General features: G+C 37.5%; 1 protein-coding gene and 1 long non-coding RNA gene across 4 annotated transcripts in view; one reads left to right on the top strand and one right to left on the bottom strand.

Annotated features, from left to right (window-relative positions):
- CFAP91 (cilia and flagella associated protein 91) overlaps positions 1–19,399 on the bottom strand; it is a 70,843-nt gene that overhangs the window by 27,975 nt on the left and 23,469 nt on the right. For all 3 annotated transcript variants that reach the window (XM_014564134.2, XM_032479943.1, XM_032479947.1), the window contains exons 7-10: positions 16,842–17,019; positions 13,496–13,653; positions 13,041–13,223; positions 12,001–12,143 (exon numbers count right to left, since the gene is read on the bottom strand). In XM_014564134.2, coding sequence (XP_014419620.2) covers positions 12,001–12,143; positions 13,041–13,223; positions 13,496–13,653; positions 16,842–17,019 — 662 coding nt within the window. The remainder of the gene's footprint in view (positions 1–12,000; positions 12,144–13,040; positions 13,224–13,495; positions 13,654–16,841; positions 17,020–19,399) is intronic.
- LOC116663724 lies at positions 81–18,615 on the top strand. Its single transcript, XR_004320012.1, has 3 exons — positions 81–91; positions 1,839–1,842; positions 18,340–18,615. It is a non-coding gene; the product is annotated as an uncharacterized LOC116663724 (long non-coding RNA).

Raw genomic sequence — 19,399 nt, 5'->3', positions numbered from 1 at the left:
ATTATACATGACATGAGTTTTTGTTCATTGGTTCCATTTTCAGGTATAGGGGGACACTTTTAACTTAAAAGAATCAAAAATTCTGATCTCTGTGATTATAAAATCACACTGTTACTACTTTTTCATCATATAATACTTTTTACATTTTTCCACAAAAAATATATATATAAGTGATAAAACAACAAGCACAAAGCCAAGACTTGAAATTAATAAAAATATGTCAGTTATGAGTAAAATTTGGAGCCACATAAAGTTACTGTGGTTGTAATAGAGCCTCTGGGTTTCTTGAAAATAAATCTGACAGCAAATATATATAGCAGCGCTATGATAACCAAAACCATGAATCAGCAGAGGGCAGCAGCAGTCTAAAGGTACTCTTGCCCCTTGAACAACATGGGTTTGAACTGCATAGATCCACTAATACACAGAAGCTTTTCAATAAATACGTTGGAAAAATTTTTGGAGATTTTTGACAACTTGAAAAAACTTGCAGATGAACCACACAGCACAGAAATATTGAAAAAGAAAAAATTTGGCATGTCATGAATGCATAAAATATAGGCAGATACTAGTCTATTTAATCATTTACTACCATAAAATATATACAAATCTATCATAAAAAAGTAAAATTTATCAAAACTAACACACACAGACACATAACAGACCACGCGTGGTGCCACTCGCAGTTGAAAGAAATGTAAATAAGTGTAAAGATGCAGTATTAAATCATAACTGCGTAAAATTAACTACAGTAAATACTACACTGCTGTAATAATTTCACAGCTACCTCCTGTTGCTTTTGCTGTGAACTTGTGTCGGCGAGTGTCGACTTAAAAAGTATGGTGACACTAACCATCTCCAAGTGAGCAGGTCATCTCTCATGTTAACATGCTGAGTTGCGTGTCAAGATAACAAGTGAGCTCTAGTGCTTCTCACGTAGTTTCTATCATATTTAGCGTAATACCGTACACCTTGAATGACACCATGAGACCCATACGAAGTGCCACCAGCAATGCTGGGAATGCTCCCAAGAAGCAGAGAAAAGTCATGACATTACAAGAAAAAGTTGAATTGCTTGATATGCACCGTAGACTGAGGGCTGCAGCTGCAGCTGCTGCTATTTCAAGATAAAAGAATCCAGTGTAAGGACCATTGTGAAAAAAGAAAAGGAAATTCATGAAGCTGTCGCTGCAGCCACACCCGCAGATGTGAAAACATTGTACTTTCTGCAAACTACCTTTTTATCTCATGTTGAAAATGCAGCTTTCATGTGTGTGCAGCTTTGCTTTAAGAAAGGCCTGTCTGTAGACTCTAATATGATTAGAGAAAAAGTGAAGTCATTATATAAGGACTTAAGTAAAAGGCAGGTGAAGGATCCAAAGCTGGAGAACTTAATGCCAGCAAAGGATGGTTTGATAATTTTAGAAAGAGGTTTGGCTTAAACCAAGATAATAGGAGAAGCAGCTTCTGCTGACCAAGAGGCAGAAGATGAGTTCCCAGACACCGTTAAGAAAATCACTGAGGGAAAAGGACATCTGCCTGAACAGATATTTAAAGCAGATGAAAGTGCCCTATTCTGGAGGGAAAAAAAATGCCACAAAGGACATTTGTTCATAAGGAAGAGAAGTGAGCACCAGGATTCAAGGCAAGAAGGGACAGGGTTTCTCTACTGTTTTATGCAAAAACAGTTGGGTTATGATCAGGACTGCCCTTATCTAGAAAGCAGCTAACCCCCCAGTCTTGAAGAGAAAAGATAAACAAACACCAGCTGCCAAGTCTTTTGGTTAGAAAAGAAGGCCTTGAAGAGAACATTTTTTTCTGGATTGGTTCCATTAAAGCATTGTCCCTGAAGTCAGGAAGTACCTTGGCAGTGAGGGACTCCCCTCTTAAACTTCTTTTCATATCAGACAACGTCCCTGGCCACCCAGAACCCCGTAAGTTCAATACCAAAGGCAACAAAGTGATCTACTTGCTCCAAATACAATGGCTATAATGAAGCCTCTAGCTCAGGTGGTTGGTCACATGGAAGGAACTTTAAGGCTCATAACACTATGGAATACTCTATGGAAAGGACTGTCAGTGCTATGGAAGAGAACCCGACAGAGAGAACGTTAGGAAGTCTGGAAGGATTACATCACTGAAGATACCACCATTATTATAGAAAAAGCTGTGAAAGCCATTAAGCCCGAAACAATAAATTCCTACTGGAGGAAACTGTGTCCAGATGGTATGCATGACCTCACAGAATTTACAACAGAGCCAATCAAGGAAATCATGAAAGAGATCGTGAATATGGCAAAAAAAAAAAAAAAAAAAAAAAAGGTGGTGGGAGGTGAGGGATTTCAAGACATGGATCTTGGAGAAATTCAAGAGCTAAAAGACACCACCCAGAGGAATTAACAGAAGGTGACCTGACAGGGACCAGTGCTTCTGAACCAGTGCAACACAAGGAGGAAGAGGATGCAGAAGACACGATGCCAGACAACAGTAGACATTAGATGATCTGGGAGAGCACTTTCCATTATTCAAGACGGCTTTTGACTTCTTTTACAACATGGACCCTTCTATGATACAGGCACTGAAACTAAACCAAATGATGGAATAAGGATTGGTACCATATAGAAACATTTTTAGGGCAATGAAAAAGCAAAAAAAAAAAAAAAAAAAAAAAAAAGACAAATTACAATGTATTTCTGTAAAGTTCCACTGAGTGTGCCTGTGTCTCCTGCCTCCCCTCCCACCTCCTCTACGTCTTCCACCTCTGCCACCCCTGAAACAGCAGGACTGACCCCTCATCTTCCTCCTTCCCCTCAGCCTACTCACTGTGAAAGATGATGAGGATGAAGACCGTTAGGGGCTCCACTTCGACCTAATGAATAGTAAATAATCATCACGTGGTACAGTTAATAAATTTATCTGTTGTGTATGTATGTGAGTGTCTTTGTGTGAAAATCTAATAACTATTCAGCAAGAACTGTATGGGGCATTTTTGTGTCATCATGATCATCATCCCCTAAGTATTCATTGTTCAACATCATGTCCAAGACTTGTATCGAGGTCAGTGAAGAAAGAATCAAACAAGAGATCTGTTACAGATTTCAACTGAAGAAAATGTTTCAAGAAGGAGAGAGTAACCACTCAAACACTGCAGAGAGGAGAGAACTGACTACTGTGTAGCAGTTAGCAATGCAGAGAGAACTGTTGGACATAATCAGACTCATTGGAGTGTCTTTGTTTCAAAGTCTATTTTGTCTGGAGAAGGAGATCAAGAGTAGGAGTAGAGGATGTGGAATTTACCTTTCTCAACAAACACACCAAAAATACATCTACATCTCACTGAAAACTAACTGGAGACTGGCAGATAGATTCTTGCACAACCATGGCTGTAAGAAAGATCCACTCGGAGTTGGGTAGGAAAAGAAGAGAAGTGATCAGGTCAGGACCTTTTAGGGGATTCAGGTAATGAGGAGGGGTTACACAGGCAGAGATCTCACTGGGGAGTGAGTGGTTCAAGTCACATATTGGGTGCCCCAGGCCTGGAGTTTGACACAGGGAAGGCAAGTCCCCTTGGCTGGGAATAACAGCAGGGCTGTGGGAAGCCTGGACTTTGCTTATAAGGAATGTGTGCATATTTGCTTGCTCACAAAGTAGGGCAGAGAGGGTGGACTGAAAACTGCATAGGTGGCTGGCTGCTTTCCCGTGAATGCCTCCGCGTGTGCCCCAGCCTGATGCAAGTGAATGCTCCAACCCCGCTTGGGAGCCAGGTTGTGAGACAGAGGCAGCTCAGATACAAAGCAGCGTCTAAGCAGGGTGGGGGCAGCCATTGCTGGTGCTTACACAGGCAGGGCATCAGAGAAATCCAGATCTCTGGCCTCAGGTGGACCACCATGGCCTATGCTGTAGCCATGCTCCAATCCATGCCATGTGCCCCACACCAGTCCCTCTTAATCCAGCACTGCTCTCATCTGGGAATGGGGAGAGTGTACACTTAGAAGGAGTGGAACTAGCTCAGACCCAGCCCTCAGGGCTTCTGCTATAGCAAGGTAGGACCAGAACTCACCCCCATTAGGGCAGCAATGGCCACTGAGCAGAGGGGAACCCAGCCTTATAAGACTTTGGCCCTAGCACCTCCATCTCCAGCCCTACCTTCTACCAAGGTGATAGCTACCAGCATGCCTTGAGAAAAGATGTGACTTGTGTTCATGTCAAATCCAGCTCTCCAGCCAAAGCCACTGGGCCCACACAGACTGTCTAGGGATGCTCCCACATAAGGACACCCTTTCAAGACCACAACTGTTTCACCTTATTTCATACAGCCAGAGAAAGATAAGCAAAATGAGAAGATAGAGGAATTTATCTTATTGAAAGTGCAAGAGAAAACCTTTGAAAAAACAACTAGTGAAACAAAAAAACAATTTACCAGATAAAGAATTCAAAGCATTAGTAATAAATGTGCTAACCGAATTAGGAAAAAGAATAGATGAACACAGTGAGAATTTTAACAAGGAATTAGAAAATACAAAAAAGAAGCAGTCAGCCCAAGTTCTTGCTTTTGTTTTTAGCTAAAGACAGTATTTAAGGTGTTACCTTTGCCTATTTCAGGGAGTGACTCAGTTTTTCTGAGTATACAGGAGGTATACATGTTATTAAACTTGTTTGTTTTTCAAAAAAAAAAAAAAGAGAGAACCAGTCAGAACTGAAGAATACAATAGCTGAAATGAAAAACACACTAGAAGGAATGACTAGCAGACTTGATGATACAGAAGAATGCCCAAGTGATCTGGAAGACAGAATAATGGAAATAACCCAGTTGGAACAGCAGAAGAAAAACAAACAAAAATATGAGAACAGTTTAATGGATCTACTGAACAACATGAAAGACACTAACATTTGCATTGTATTCTCAGAAGGAGAAGAGAGAGAGAAGGAGATCAAAACTGTATTTGATGAAATTATGGCTGAAAATTTCCAAACCTGAAGAAGGAAACATATCCAGGTACAAGAAGCACAGACTATCCCAAACAAGATGAAAGGTTAAAAGACAAAAATTATAAAAGCAACTATAACTAAAATGAACAGTGAAGGGATGTAAAATACGACATCAAAACCACAAAATGTGGGTGAAGGGAGTAAAAAAGATAGATCTTTCAAAATATGTTTGAATTTAAATGACTACCAGTTTAAAACAAGTAGATTTAGTTACAGGTCAACATACATGAACCCCATAATAATCACAAATCAAAAGTGAACCATAGAAACACAAAAACTAGAAAGAAAGGAATACAAACACACTACTAAAGAAAATCATCACACTGCAAGGGAAGAAGCAAAAAGAAGAAGAAACGGGGAGCAGGAGAAATAGCTCAGCTCCTGGGTTCAATCCCCAGTACGTTGATTGAAAAAAAAAGAAGAAATGAACAGAGGAAAACTACAACCCCCCACCTCAGGAAAGAAAAATAAAATGGCATTAAGTACATAACTATCAAAAATTACTTTAAATGTCAATGGACTCAATGCTCCAATCAAAAGACGTGGGTAAAAAAAACAGGACCCATCTATATGCTCCTTAGAAGAGATTTACTTCACAGCTAAAGACACACACAGACTGAAAGTGAGGGAATGGAGAAAGATATTTCATGCAAATGGAAATGACAAGAAAGCTGGGGTAGCAATACTCATATCACAAAATAAACTTTATAACAAAAGACAAAAAAGACATTATGTAATAATAAATGGATCAATAATGAAGAGAATATTATTCTTGTTAACATATACGCATCAAGTACACGACCATTTAAATATATAAATCAAATATTAATAGATATAAAGGGAGAATTTGACCAAAAAAAAATAGTAAAGGACTTTACACCTGACTTATATCAATGGACAGTTCATCCAGACAATATCAATAAGGCAACAGTAGTCATAAACTATACAATAAAGTAGTAGGACTTACTGGATATCTATAGAACATTCCATCCAAAAACAACAAAACACACATTTTTTAAGTGCACATGGAACATTCTCCAGGATAAATCACATGCTAGGCCACAAATTTAACAGAATAGAAACTGTATCAAGCATTTTTTTCCAATTAGAACTAAAAATCAATTACAGCAAGAAAAACGAAAAAAGTACCAACACATGGAGACTAAACAACATTTTACTGAAAAACCAATTGGTCAAGGAAGAAATCAAAAAGGAAATCAGAAAATACCTTGAGACAAATACAAAGGGAAACACAACTTTCCAAAATATATGGGATGCAGCAAAAGCAGTCCTAGGAGAAAAGTTTATATTGATTCGGGCCTACCTCAAGAAACAAGAAGAATCTCAAATAAACAACTTAACCTTCCATCTAAAGGAATTAGAAAAAGAATAACAAACCAACCAAAGTCAGAAGAAGACAGAAAATAATAAAGATCAGAGAGGAAATAAATAAAATAGGGAACAAATAAACAATAGAAAAGATGAATGAAACCAAGGGCTGGTTTTTGAAAAGATAAACAACCGTTATATGCCAACAAATTGGACAACCTAGAAGAAATGGACAAACTTCCAGAAACATACAAACTTCCAAGACTCAGTCAGGAAGAAACAGACAATCTGAACAGACAGAGCACTAGTAATGATCTTGAATTTGTAATTACAAAAAACTCCCAGCAAACAAAAGTCCTGAACCAGATGGCCTCATGGGGAATTCTACCAAAAATACAAAAAAGAGCTAATATACATCCTTCTCAAACTTTTCCAAAAAAATTGAAGAGGATGGAATCCTCCCAAATCCATTCTACAAAGCTACCATTACACCCTGATACCAAAACCAGACAAAGATACTACAAAAAAGAAAATTACAGGCCAGTATCTCTGGTGAATATGTGACAGGTGGGGATACTCATCACTATACTAACAAGGATGAAGAATATAGATACAAAAATCCTCAACAAAATATTATCAAGCCAAATCCAATAACATACAAAAAGGATCATATACCATGATGAAATGGGATTTATTTGAGGGATGTGGGGATGGTTTAAGACTCACAAATTAATCAATATGATACACCACATTAACAAAAGGAGAGACAAAAATCACACGATCATCTCAACAGATGAAGAAAAAAGCATTTGACACAATTCAAAATCCATTCAGGATAAAAAATTTCATCAACATTGGTATAGAGGAAACAAAGGCCATTTATGACAAACCTATAGCTGATGTCATATTCAATGGTGAAAAATTGAAAGCGTTTCCTCTAAAATCAGGAAGAAGACAAGAATGCTCACTCTTGCCACATCTATTTAACATAGTGTTTGAAGTCCTAGTAAGAGCAATCAGACAAGGAAAAAGGGGAAAAGGCATCCAAATTGGAAAGGAAGAAGTAAAACTGTCACTATTTGCACATGACATGATACTATATATAGAAAACCTTGAAGTCCCCCACCAAGAAAAAACAACAACTATTAGAACTAATAAGTAAATTCAGTAAAGTTATAGGATACAAGATTAATATACAGAAATCTGTTGCTTTTCTACTACACTAATAATAAACTATCATAAGGAGAAAGTAAGGAAACAATCCTGTTTAAAATCATATCGAAAAGAGGATTTCTGGTCAAGACAGCAGAGTATCAGGACCACAAGCTCGCCTCTCCTAGTGACTACAACAAAACCACAGTGACTGCTAAACAATCATCCAAAAAAAAAAAAAAAAGACTGGAACCTAGCCAAAAAGATCTTCTTTAACTGGAAACATAAAGAGGAAACCACAGCAGGATGTCAGGAGGGGATGCCTTTTCCCAAATTGAAATGCAAAGAGAGAGAGAAGAAAAAACAAACAAACAAAAAAACAGAATGAAACATCCCAAAACTGTGAGACAATATAAAAAAGTACAATATATGTAATTGGAATACCAGATGGAGAAGTGAGAATGCAGTAGAAGAAATATTTAAAGTAATAATAGCTGAAAACTTCCCAAAATTGAAGACGAACACCAAACCACAGATCCAGAATGCTTAGAGAACACCAAGCAAGATATATACCTTAAAAAAAAAAAAAGCCTCAGGCATATAATATTTAAAGAAAAGCAAAGATAAAGAGAAAAATCTGAAAGAATCTAGAAGAAAAACATACCTTAACTATAGAGGAACAAAGATAAGAATTACAGTGGACTTCTAGTCAGAAACCACACATGCAAGAAGAGAGATAAAATCTTAGAAGTGCTGAAAGAAAAAAACCACCTACCTTGAATTCTTTATCTAGTAAAATCATTATTCACAAGTGAAAAGATCAAAATTTAAAACTTTGTGTTTCAAGGGACACTATCAAGAAAGCAAAAAGACATCCCACTGAATAGAAGAATACTTTTCAAATCATGTATCTGATAAGCGTCTAGTCTCCAGAATATACACAGAATTCTTACGACTCAACAATAAAGACATTAAAAATAACGTCTATAATAAATAAAAAGAAACCCAGTTTAAAAATAAGCAATGTACCTGAATAGACATTTTTCCAAAAAAGAATTGGTTATACAAATAATCAATTGGCACATGAAAAGATGCTAAAACTCATTAATTATTAGACAAATGCAAATCAAAACCACAATTATACACCACCTGATACATTAGAATGGGTATAATAAAAAAGATGAAAAATAACAAGAGATGACAAAGTTGTGGAAAAATTGGAACACTCATACATTGCTGGTGGGAATGTAAAATAGTACAGCCATTTTTAACAGTCTGGCAGTTTCTCAAAAAGTATAATATAGAGTTACCATGTAACACAGAAATCACTCCTCGGTATAGACTCAAGAGAACTGGAAAATACATCCATACAAAAATGCATACATGAAGGTGCCTATTAGCATTATTTATACAAAAGTAGACAAAAAGAAACAACTCAAGTTTCCATCAACTGATGAGTCAATAAACAAAATATGGTATAGCCACACAGTGGAATATTATGCAACCATAAAAGTAGGGAAGTACCGAGACATGCTAGAACATGGATGAACTTTGAAAACATTAACCTGAGTGACAGAAGTCAAACACAAAAGGCTATATGTTGTATGATTCCATTTATATGAAATATACAGAATAGGCAAATCCATAGAAAGAAAGTAAATTAGTGGTTGCCAGACAGTGGGCGGAAGAGGGTAATTGGGAAGAGGGTAAGATGGCTAATGGGTATGGAGTTTCCTTTTAGGATGATGAGAATGTTCGGGAATTAGACAGTGTTGATAGTCGAACAATCTTGTGAGTACACCGAAAACAACCGAATTACATACTTCATAAGGGTTAATTTTATGGTATGTGAATTACATTTCAAAAAAAAAAAAAAAGAGGAGAAGTAAAGACTTCCTGAGACAATAAAAAACTGAATGAGTTCACTTCCAGCAGACCTGCCCTGCAATAAATGGCAAAACAAGTGCTTCAGGCAGGAGAAAATGATATAGGTCAGAAACTTGGATCTATAAAAGAAAGGAAGAGTGGAAGAGATGGGAAAGAAAGGTTAAATAAAATTATTTTTTATTTTTAATTGATCTAAAAGATAACTATTAAAGCAATAATAGGAAAAATGTATCAGACGATTATAGCACATCAGTCAGTGAAATGAATGACAGCAATGTCACGGGGAGGAATTGGGTATAATCCATCATAAAGTACCTGCACTACATGAGAAGTTACAGTATTATTTGGAAGTGGACTTAGATTATTTTATGTATAAAATCATATACCAGTTCATAAAGCAAGCCTCACTAAATTTCAAAAAATAGGTATCATACAGGCTAGGGACCCTGACCATAGAGCAATTAAGAAATTAACTAGAAAATGACTTAAAATCCCTGCATATTTGGAAATTTTAAAACACACTGTCAAATACTCAGGGGTTCAAAAATCAAAAGGAATGTTTTTAAAAATTAGATATTACATAATATGGCAAACTATATAATAATGACAAACTATATATCAAAACTAATGGAATGTACCAAAATCAGTGTTTTGAAAGAAATGTTTAAGTACTTATGTAAAACTGATGAGTAACTGAAAATTAATGAGCTACATGTGTACTTTAAGTTAGGAAAAGAACTACAAAACAAACCTAAAGAAAATAGAAAGATACAATAAATATGAGTGGCAATTAATGCAACTGAAAAAAATATATATAATAGAGAAAATCAGCAAACTCAAAAGTTCATTGTTTGGGAAAAAAACCAAGAAAATAAACAAGCCTCCAGTAAAACTGATTAAGGAAAAAAAGAGTTAAAAGCGCAAATAAATAATGTTATGAATGAAAAGAGTAGGCATGATTATAGATAAAACAAACACTAAAAAGATTTTAAAGTAATACTATCAACAACCATACGCAAAAAAAAATCGAAAAGTTAGGTGAAACTAAATTTGTAAAGAAAACACAATTTTTAAAAATACAATTTGTCAAAACAATGCAGAAAGTTCTGTAAGTTGTAAGGACATTGCAGGAGTGCTTAAAATTTTTCCCATGAAGAAAACATCAGTCTCAGATAATTTTATACTAATATTCTACCAAACTGAAGAAATAGAACATCTCAAACACATTTAAGCTCAGAAAGAAGGACTACTCCCCAGTTCATTTCAGAAGACTTGCATAACTCTGACACCACCACCACATATAGTCAAACCGAGAAAGAAAAAGAAGGCCATTTCACTCATGAATGTAGACTCAAAATTCTGAACATCTTTGTAAATCAAATTCCACAATGTATTAAAACAATGTACCCTGGCCAAATTATGTTCATACTAAATATGCAAGGATAGATTAATAGTTGTAAAAAACTATAAATGTTCCTTATTACAATAATAATTTTTAAAAGAAAAATATAATTATCTTAATAGATGCAGGCAAAACATTTGATAAAATTCAACACAAACACATGATTAAAACCTTCAGTAAATTAGGAATAGAAGGGAACTTCCATACCCTATCAAATAAATATAACTGCAAAAAAATCTTACAGAAAGTGAGAAAATGATGAACACAGAATTCAGAATAGGTACATGGAGACGGGGGGACGAGGACGAGGTGGGAAAGAACCGCACAGATACACGTAAATTATTGTCAAAGTCCTAATTTTTGTCTTGCATGTGGGCTCCCATGGATCCTTATAATGTTACTAAAACTAAATGAACAAACATGCTGGACCAGTGATGAGGGTATGTCATCAACCAGTGGTCTCAAAATGGGTTTCCTGCAGCATCAGCATCACCCAGAAAATTGCAAAAAAATGCAAATACTCCAGCCCCACCCGTACTGGATCAGAAACTTTGTGGGTAGGACCCAGCAATTTGTGTTTTAAACAGCCCTCCAGGTGGTTCTGATGCAGGCTAAGGACTGAGCATCACTATCATAAACCACAGATTTTAAAGTCTGTACACCTGTAGTCCAGTTAACAAAAGAGAAATCCTAGCTAGCGGATGACGCTGTGGAGTTGGACATGGGGATGACCATCAGACTTGCCCATTTAGCTGAGTTTAAACTAGATGAGAGGGGAGCTGAACATGACTCCCTTTCTTCATGATGCTCTGGTAACTAATCTAAAAGGGAGAAAATGAGGCCTATTACACTGTTAAAACCAAAAGTAATTCCTAACACTAGACACTTGCTACACCTCAATGTTGTGTCAAATTTTATTGTGCAGATCCAAAGGCAGAACCATGTTTAGAAAGTAGCGTGAATTCTGCAAATGGGGAGAATAGCTTCCCAGAGGTTTTCCTATAATCTGAAGTGAAGGCAAGACAAAAAAAAAAAAACAAAAAGCAAAACAAAAACCACTGACTCAGCACAGCAGAGGCAACCCGCCAGAAGAGAAAAGTGTAGAGAGGAAATGAATGTAAGCTTGTGTGTTGAGAACTACTGGACATTGCTGCCCAAGATGAAGTGCAGTTTTGGGAGTGTAGTATTTCCCTGCAGAAAGTCCCACTAGAAGCATCTTGTCTTCCAGACAAGAATTATACCTTATGAACCTCTGCCAACTCACGGTCCATCCTTGCGGCCCTCTTTAGAAAACCATCTTTGGTGGTGGTGACTTTTGGTTTTGGAGGTTTGATTCGGGGTTGTGTCACAAAATCTGGGAGACATGATTCCAGTTCAACTAATCCTATGGGAAAGAAGTACATTATTTTAGTATCTGGGTGCTTAAACTTAGCATTTGAAAGCATACTGTTAATTTTAATAGCTGTTTGCCTAATTCATTTAGAATTATTGATAAGGTGTACCTCATATAATTGAATTGTCCCTGAAATACAAAGCAAATTTCTATATCATTAACTTATACTCTTGGTGTCTTAGATTATAAAAAAAGAAATGCATTCTAAAATGAAAACATTGCCCCACAAAAAAGTAATACATTCCACAATGATCAACAAAAAAAATTAGCGATCATATGATACATGGCAGCACCATTGTAAAGCAGATGTACACCAGATTATCATTCTCTGCTCTGGAGATGGTCAGCCAGAGCTACAAGTTCAATGGTGTGACCGTAATCTTGGTCATATGATACTTAAACCTGTCAATTAAAATTTAAATAATTTAAATAAGCCTCTCTTGGACTTTATAACAGATACAAACTTCTTCATCAATTTATCCCCTAGTTACCCATCCCCTTGCCCACTAGTTTCCTAGTATTTCTTCATAAAGGGCTGATTTCATTATATATTTCTTGTTTGCTTCAAAAACCTGATATAAAAGGTTTTTTGATTTCATTTTTGTATAACTTTGGTTATTAGTGACATTAAACATGTTTAAATGTTTAGTAGCTTATTGACTTTACTCCTTGATAAACTGTTGTATAGGGTATCTGTATATTTACTTCGGTCTTAGCAGTTTTTATTGGTTTCTATGAACTTATAATATTAATAATATTAAACATATAATTGCTATTATTGCAAGTATTTTATTAGTTTTTAATCTAAATGGCTATATTTTATATGTTTAATTTACATTTCTAAGATAACCTTCTTATACTGGACTTGCGATGATATGAACTGCTTACCTTCATAGGTGCTGAGATAGTGGTTTTTTACTACAAAGTCCTCTGAGTTGTTGTCTGGGAACCGACCAAGGCGAGACAGAGGTCCATAGACCTGTGACCCATAATCAGAATAATCCTTGATGATATTTCTTCTCTCCAACTTCCCTTCTATATTCTTTCCCTTTCCCGTAAGTTTTCTCATCGCTAAAATAAAACATACCTCCATGACTATCGCCAAAATATTGTTCTGAACGATCCAAATGCAGACAAGTAAACCAGTTGTAGTTCTCTTCACAGGGAGACGACTGAACTGAATGAATTCCATTACTCTCACTCACCGCAGCCAGAACATAACACTGAAAACAGATCTGTCATCTGTGTGGCCCAGGCTGTCATGGACAGGTGGGCATGACAGAAGCTGAATCAGCCAGTATCCTCACTGTTTCCATCCTTCCCACAGCTCCTACTGCGCTCACCTGAGACATGTGTGTGCTGAATCTGTGCCAACTTTGCCTCCTTTGCCTCCTGCAGTGTAGACCACTGGGCGTTCAGGCGCGCCATGCTCACTTCATTTTGATTCTTGTCACGCTTCTTCAACAGCTCTTTTAGAACTTCCAGGCGAATCTCCTGCAGCCTTCAAGGAAATGACAAAACATACAGAAGTATACGGCCTCTCAAACAGGGCATTCTGCTAGAAAGGAAACACCTGCCACAAACAGGACCTTCCTTTGGGGCTGATATATTCGTGTATCTTAAAAGCCACTCTGGCCTAAGTGTGACAGATGAATTGGAGATCTGGGGGTGGCAACTCAGTGTGGAGTATCCATATCATAGGAATATGTTCAAATGTGGCTCTGGAGCACGAAGAAGAGATGCCAGGGAGACGGGGTGAGAAAGAACTCTCCGGGCAGATGGTCCTAAATGAACAGCAAAATGTGTGTGCACAGTTCCAGGTTGGCTGGTATTGCTGGAAGGTTAAGCAAAGGAAGGCGTGAGAGAAAATGAGGTGGTGGCACGCGCCCTCAAGTGGTGAATGTGAAAACAGCAGCGTCTGACACATGGATGCTCAGTCTCCGTTTCCCTTCCCCTCACTTCGCCTTGTTCTCCCAGGACCACCTTGTTCATGTGTATACAACCATGCACATCTTCCTTCCAAACATGTACCTCCAGCCCAGATATTTCTGAACCAGAATTTGTCTACTGGAATCTCCAACTAACCCCTGACAACCTCAAAAAAAAAAAAAAACAAAAACACCCATTTTGTTCCCCTAGAAATCTAACCCTTCTCTTACATCTTCTTTCCTCCTCTAATGATTCCTCCTCTAAAACACTTCTTGCATCACTTCCTGAGCTCATGTTTTTGTCATCTCTCTCCTGACTTGGACTCTAGTTGCTAGTCTAGTCTCTTCTCTTTGCAATCTTTTCCCCACAGAGATGTCAAGATTTTCCTCCCTAAAATAGAGATTTGAACATTTTACTCCTACTTTAAAATCCATACAATAATTCATTGTCACTCATTTGTCAAGTGTTTATTAATACATTATTCATACATATGCCAGGCAGGGAACAAACAATGATGGACAAGATAAAACACATTTTCTCAAGAAGCGCTGGTCTAGTGAAGCAGGCATTTAAAGCAATATTTACAACACAAGGAGACAGATACCAGGCCAGAAGAATGAAAAGACTTGTGTGGGAGAAGACACAGCAGAGCCCTTCTTCTAGCACTATTTCCAGGTGATCAAAGGGAAGGAGAAGGATGGTGGGGAAAGCTTCCTTAGAGCAGCCATTAACCCAGTACTTGAGGATAAACATGGATTGAGATTAGCCACACAGACAAGCAAGAAGTATGGCCTCAGCAGATGGAGCTGAATGATCAACTCAAAAGGACAGAGCAAACACGTCATACCAGTGGAGCTTCTCACAGTGAATACACATGAGAGGGTGGGGAAGCAGCAACAGGTGAATATGGAGATGTTCAAATGTACAAAAATAAGCACACCCATCAGTCACCTTTCTTGCTAGAGCTGGAAATTCTAGGTTCAATTCTCAACTTCATCACTTACGTCAATTTCTTCATTCATCAAATGGACATAGTAATAGTACCCATCTCCTAAGGTTGTTGTGAATATTAAATGAGTTAATGTACATATACAATGTACTAGAACAGTAGCTCTCAAACTTGAGCATTAGTCAGAAAAACTGGAGGACTTGCTATAACACGAACTGCTGCGGCCACCCCCCTGATTCAGGAGGTCTGGGATGGGGCCTGAGAATGTGCATTTCTAATGAGTTCCCAGGCATTGCTGATGCTGCTGGCCTGTGGACTACACTCTGAGAACGACTGGCTTGGAACTTGGCTCTAGCACGAAATAAGCACCCTGTTAAGTATTGCATGCCCTATGCATACCATCATTATCGTCACCATCACTGGCTGATCATCTACGTAATGGCTTTCTACTCACCCTTCAATACCCAGCTCTTCTAGTAGCTTTTCCAAACCCTCAACCACCTCAAATAGAATGAACTCTTGTCCTGCCTGGGTTCTCCTAGCACTTTGTATAGAGAGAATCATCTGAAGACCCTGCCTGAGAGCTGTTGGTCTGAAGGTCTTTTGCTCCATCCTCGCCCACCTGCTCCCCCTCCCACTCCTCACTCCCTGTTCCAATGGATCACAAGGAACTCTGTCTTCCTGTTCATTCCTGTTTCCCCAACTCATAACACAGAGCCTGGCACGTAGGAGGGACTCAAGCTGTTTATTAAAATTAACCTCAGTTTAACCAAAGTACCCACTTTCTCAGGTGATGTCTTCACTCTGGCCAGTTACATTTTTAATGTCCTCCTGACAAGAATATACCTCTTCAAAGTGCAGCAATAAACTCAAATTTCTGCAGACAGGATTGGGTATCTGACCCCTACTTTGCCCCAAACACTATTTTCTATTAAATTGTAAGCTTTTACCAAACATCAGTCTGCATTCATGATTAATCAGAAGGTGTTGCCAAAAGATACACATATTTTGGATTCAGAACCACACGGAGTCCCCCACTTTCTTGTGTGTCAGCACACTGTCCGGGGCTTAGTAGCACTGCTACGAGCAGCGAAGTGCCTCAGCGCAGCCCAGAACAAAGGACACCCTCAACAACCCTTCCTTTCCTTCTTGCTTGGGAGCTATAATTTTTCAGTTCTCATCATTTCTCTGTATTCCAGAGACAACCTCATTATTGAAAATATGTCAGTTAAAATGACTGAAAATTCAACCAGAAATACCTCAGCACATTGTTATTTATGTAGTGTGAGCTCATCTCTTAATTAAAGAATTCTACAATTGGTCTTTTAAATAGAAAATGCCCATTAGCTAGAATCCAATGTGTCCTGACTGTGAATTCAGCACCAGAGGGAAGAGAGACAGGGTCAGCTAGGCGGTTGTTTGATGGATGGGAGGAGGGCCAGCATCTAGGGACCCCGGCCCTGGGAAGGAACAGAAAGGGACTGCTTGAGAGACATTTTGCAGAAATCAGTGGGATTCTGTGACAGTCTAGATAAGACACTAAAGAGAAAAGGGAAGGGAAGAATCAGAGACGCCTGGAGGAACTGTTCAATCTGGGGTCCACAGCGAACTGCACACACAAAGAAGGCATTTTACATTTTTACATTATTGGAGAGAAAATTATAGAGCAATTGCTCCTGAAAGCTTCCTAATTCTACAGATTAAGGATTGCTTTTAAATCCATACATTTTGGGAAAATGCTCTACAAATAAAAAGTATTAACATTACTCCTGCCAGTGCAGGAGCAGTTGTCTGGGTGACTGAGAACCTACTTTTCAATCTCCTGCTCTCTGAAGGCCCACTCCTTCATCTCCATCGCATTCATCATCCTCCTCCTCTTCTCAAACTGGGTCGTGTCACTCAGAGAGGGGAGGGTAGCTTCCCAAGCGCGCTTCTCCCGTGCGCGCTCTATCATCTCCACCTCAGCCTGTCCTGCTGGGAGACCGCGACCTGGAGGATGCAGCAAGACACTTTAGAAACACATGGACAAATTCAAGTACCTACCAGTATTTAGTCTACTCCCTTTCAGTTCCTGTCCTCTTTAAATTAAAGGGTTATGATACTATGAAATATTAGGAAATATGAGATGTGCCTCATAGCTTGTTGTCTGTGCCCTGCACTGTCTCGTGTTAGTAATTCAGCCAAAAGACATTTTAGTTGCATGTAAGAGGCTAGAACATATTTGAAGATATTGTGTGATTATTAAATAATCACACCATGGAATGTCCTATATTGGACAAATTCATATTTTGAAATACTAAAAAAAAAATCAAAATAACTTGCAGAAGGTCACAGCTACTAAGTGTTGAAACTCAGGACTTGAACAGGGCAACCTGACCCTCGTGGTCTTATGTACTACACTATACTTCTATAATAAACGCACATATGAAACAAAAATGAACTATACAGACAAGCCCAAGGCTAACATCATACTCAACAGTGAAAGGTTGAAAGCTTTTACTCTAAGATAAGGAATAAGACAAGATGTCCATTCTCACCACTCCTATTTAGTACAGTGCTGGAAGTCCTCGCCAGAGAAATCAGGCAAGAAAAAGAAATAAAAAGGCATCCAAATCAGAACAGAAGTAAAATCACCTCCGTTTGCAGATGACATGATCTTATACATAGAAAACTCTAATAAGACTCTATCAAAAAACTGTTGAACTAATAAATTCAGTAAGGTTGCAAGATACAAAATCAATATACAAAAATTTGTTGTGTTTGTATACATACACAATGAACTATCTAAAAAAAGAAATAAAGAAAACTATTCCATTTACAATACTGTGGAAAAACAATAAAATACTTAGGAATAAATTTAAGCAAAGAGGTGAAAAATCTGTACACTAAAAAATATAAAACATAGATGAAAAAAATTGAAGAAAACTTATGTAAATGAAAAATATTCCATGTTCATGGACTAGAAAAACTAATAATATTATTAAAATGCTCCTACTACCCAAAGCCCTACATAGACTCATCCCTATCAAGATTCCAGTGGCATTTTTCACAGAAAGAGAAAAAACAATCCTAAAATTCATATGGAACTATAAAAGACCCTAAGTAGCCAAAGCACTGTTAAGAAAGAACAAAGCTGGAAGAATCATACTTCTTGATTTCGAACTTTACAAAGCTGTAGTAATCAAAACAGTATAGTACTGGCATGAGGACAGACACGTAGACCAATGGAATAGAATAAAGAGCCCAGAAATAAACCCACACATATACAGTCACCTAATATTTGACAAGGGAGCCAAGAATACTGAATAGGGAAAAGACAGTCTCTTCAATAAGTGGTGCTGGGAAAGCTGAGTATTCACATGTAGAAGAATGACACTGGATCCCTGTCATACATTTCTCACAAAGATTAACTGAAGATGGATGAATGACTTTAATGTAAAACTCTTAGAAGAAAACTTAAGGGAAAAGCTCCTTGATATTGGTCTTGGCGATGGTATTTTGGCTCTGACACCAAGAGCACGAGCAACAAAAGCAAAAATAAACAAATTGGTCTATATCAAACTAAAAAGCTTCTGCACAGCAAAATGAAAAGGCAACCTATGAAATAAGAGAGAATATTTGCAAACCATGTATCTAATAAGGGGTTAATATCCTAAATATATTAGGAACATATACAGCTCAACAGCAGAAAACAATGTGATTTAAAAATGGGTGAAAGGACTCACAGAGACAGAAAACAAGCTTATGGTTACCAGGTAGGGAAGGGGATGGGAAGGGATAAATTGGGAGTTTGAGATTTGCAGATACTAAATAATATATATAAAATAGATCAGCAAGTTTATACTGTATAGCACAGGGAACTATATTCACTATCTTGTAGTAACTTTTGGTGAAAAAGAATATGAAAATTGAATATCGAAAATCCTGTATCAAATCATCATGAACATCTTAAACTTATGTTATATGTCAATTGTATCTTAATAAAGCTAGGAAAAAGGAACTATAAACAAAATATAGTATTGTTTTTATTTAACATTTGCATATGTGGCATTTAGATTGCTTCTTATTTTTTGGATTACACACAATAATGCTGCAACAAACCTCCTAGTACCTGTCTCATTATGCTCATATGTGAGTTTCTCTAGGACCCTTAAGAAGTAACTAGAGCCTAGCAGCTAAGATCATAAAATACAATCATTTATGTTTCTGAATATTGCCAAATTTGCCCCCAGGAAGCATATTTTTGCTCAAGCCTTCTGAGAGTCCCCTGACCCTCTCCCACAGTCCATGCTGCCTGACCTTAGCTGATTTCTGTAGTCCTTACAAGTATTTAGTGGTTCATAGATTTTATATATATATTAGTTTCACT

The sequence above is a fragment of the Camelus ferus genome, chromosome 1 (genome assembly GCF_009834535.1).
Source record: "Camelus ferus isolate YT-003-E chromosome 1, BCGSAC_Cfer_1.0, whole genome shotgun sequence".
In the NCBI taxonomy this organism is placed as follows: Eukaryota; Metazoa; Chordata; class Mammalia; order Artiodactyla; family Camelidae; genus Camelus; species Camelus ferus.
The sequence above is the reverse complement of the archived record's forward strand: the minus strand, read 5'-3'. Positions and strand labels throughout refer to the sequence as shown.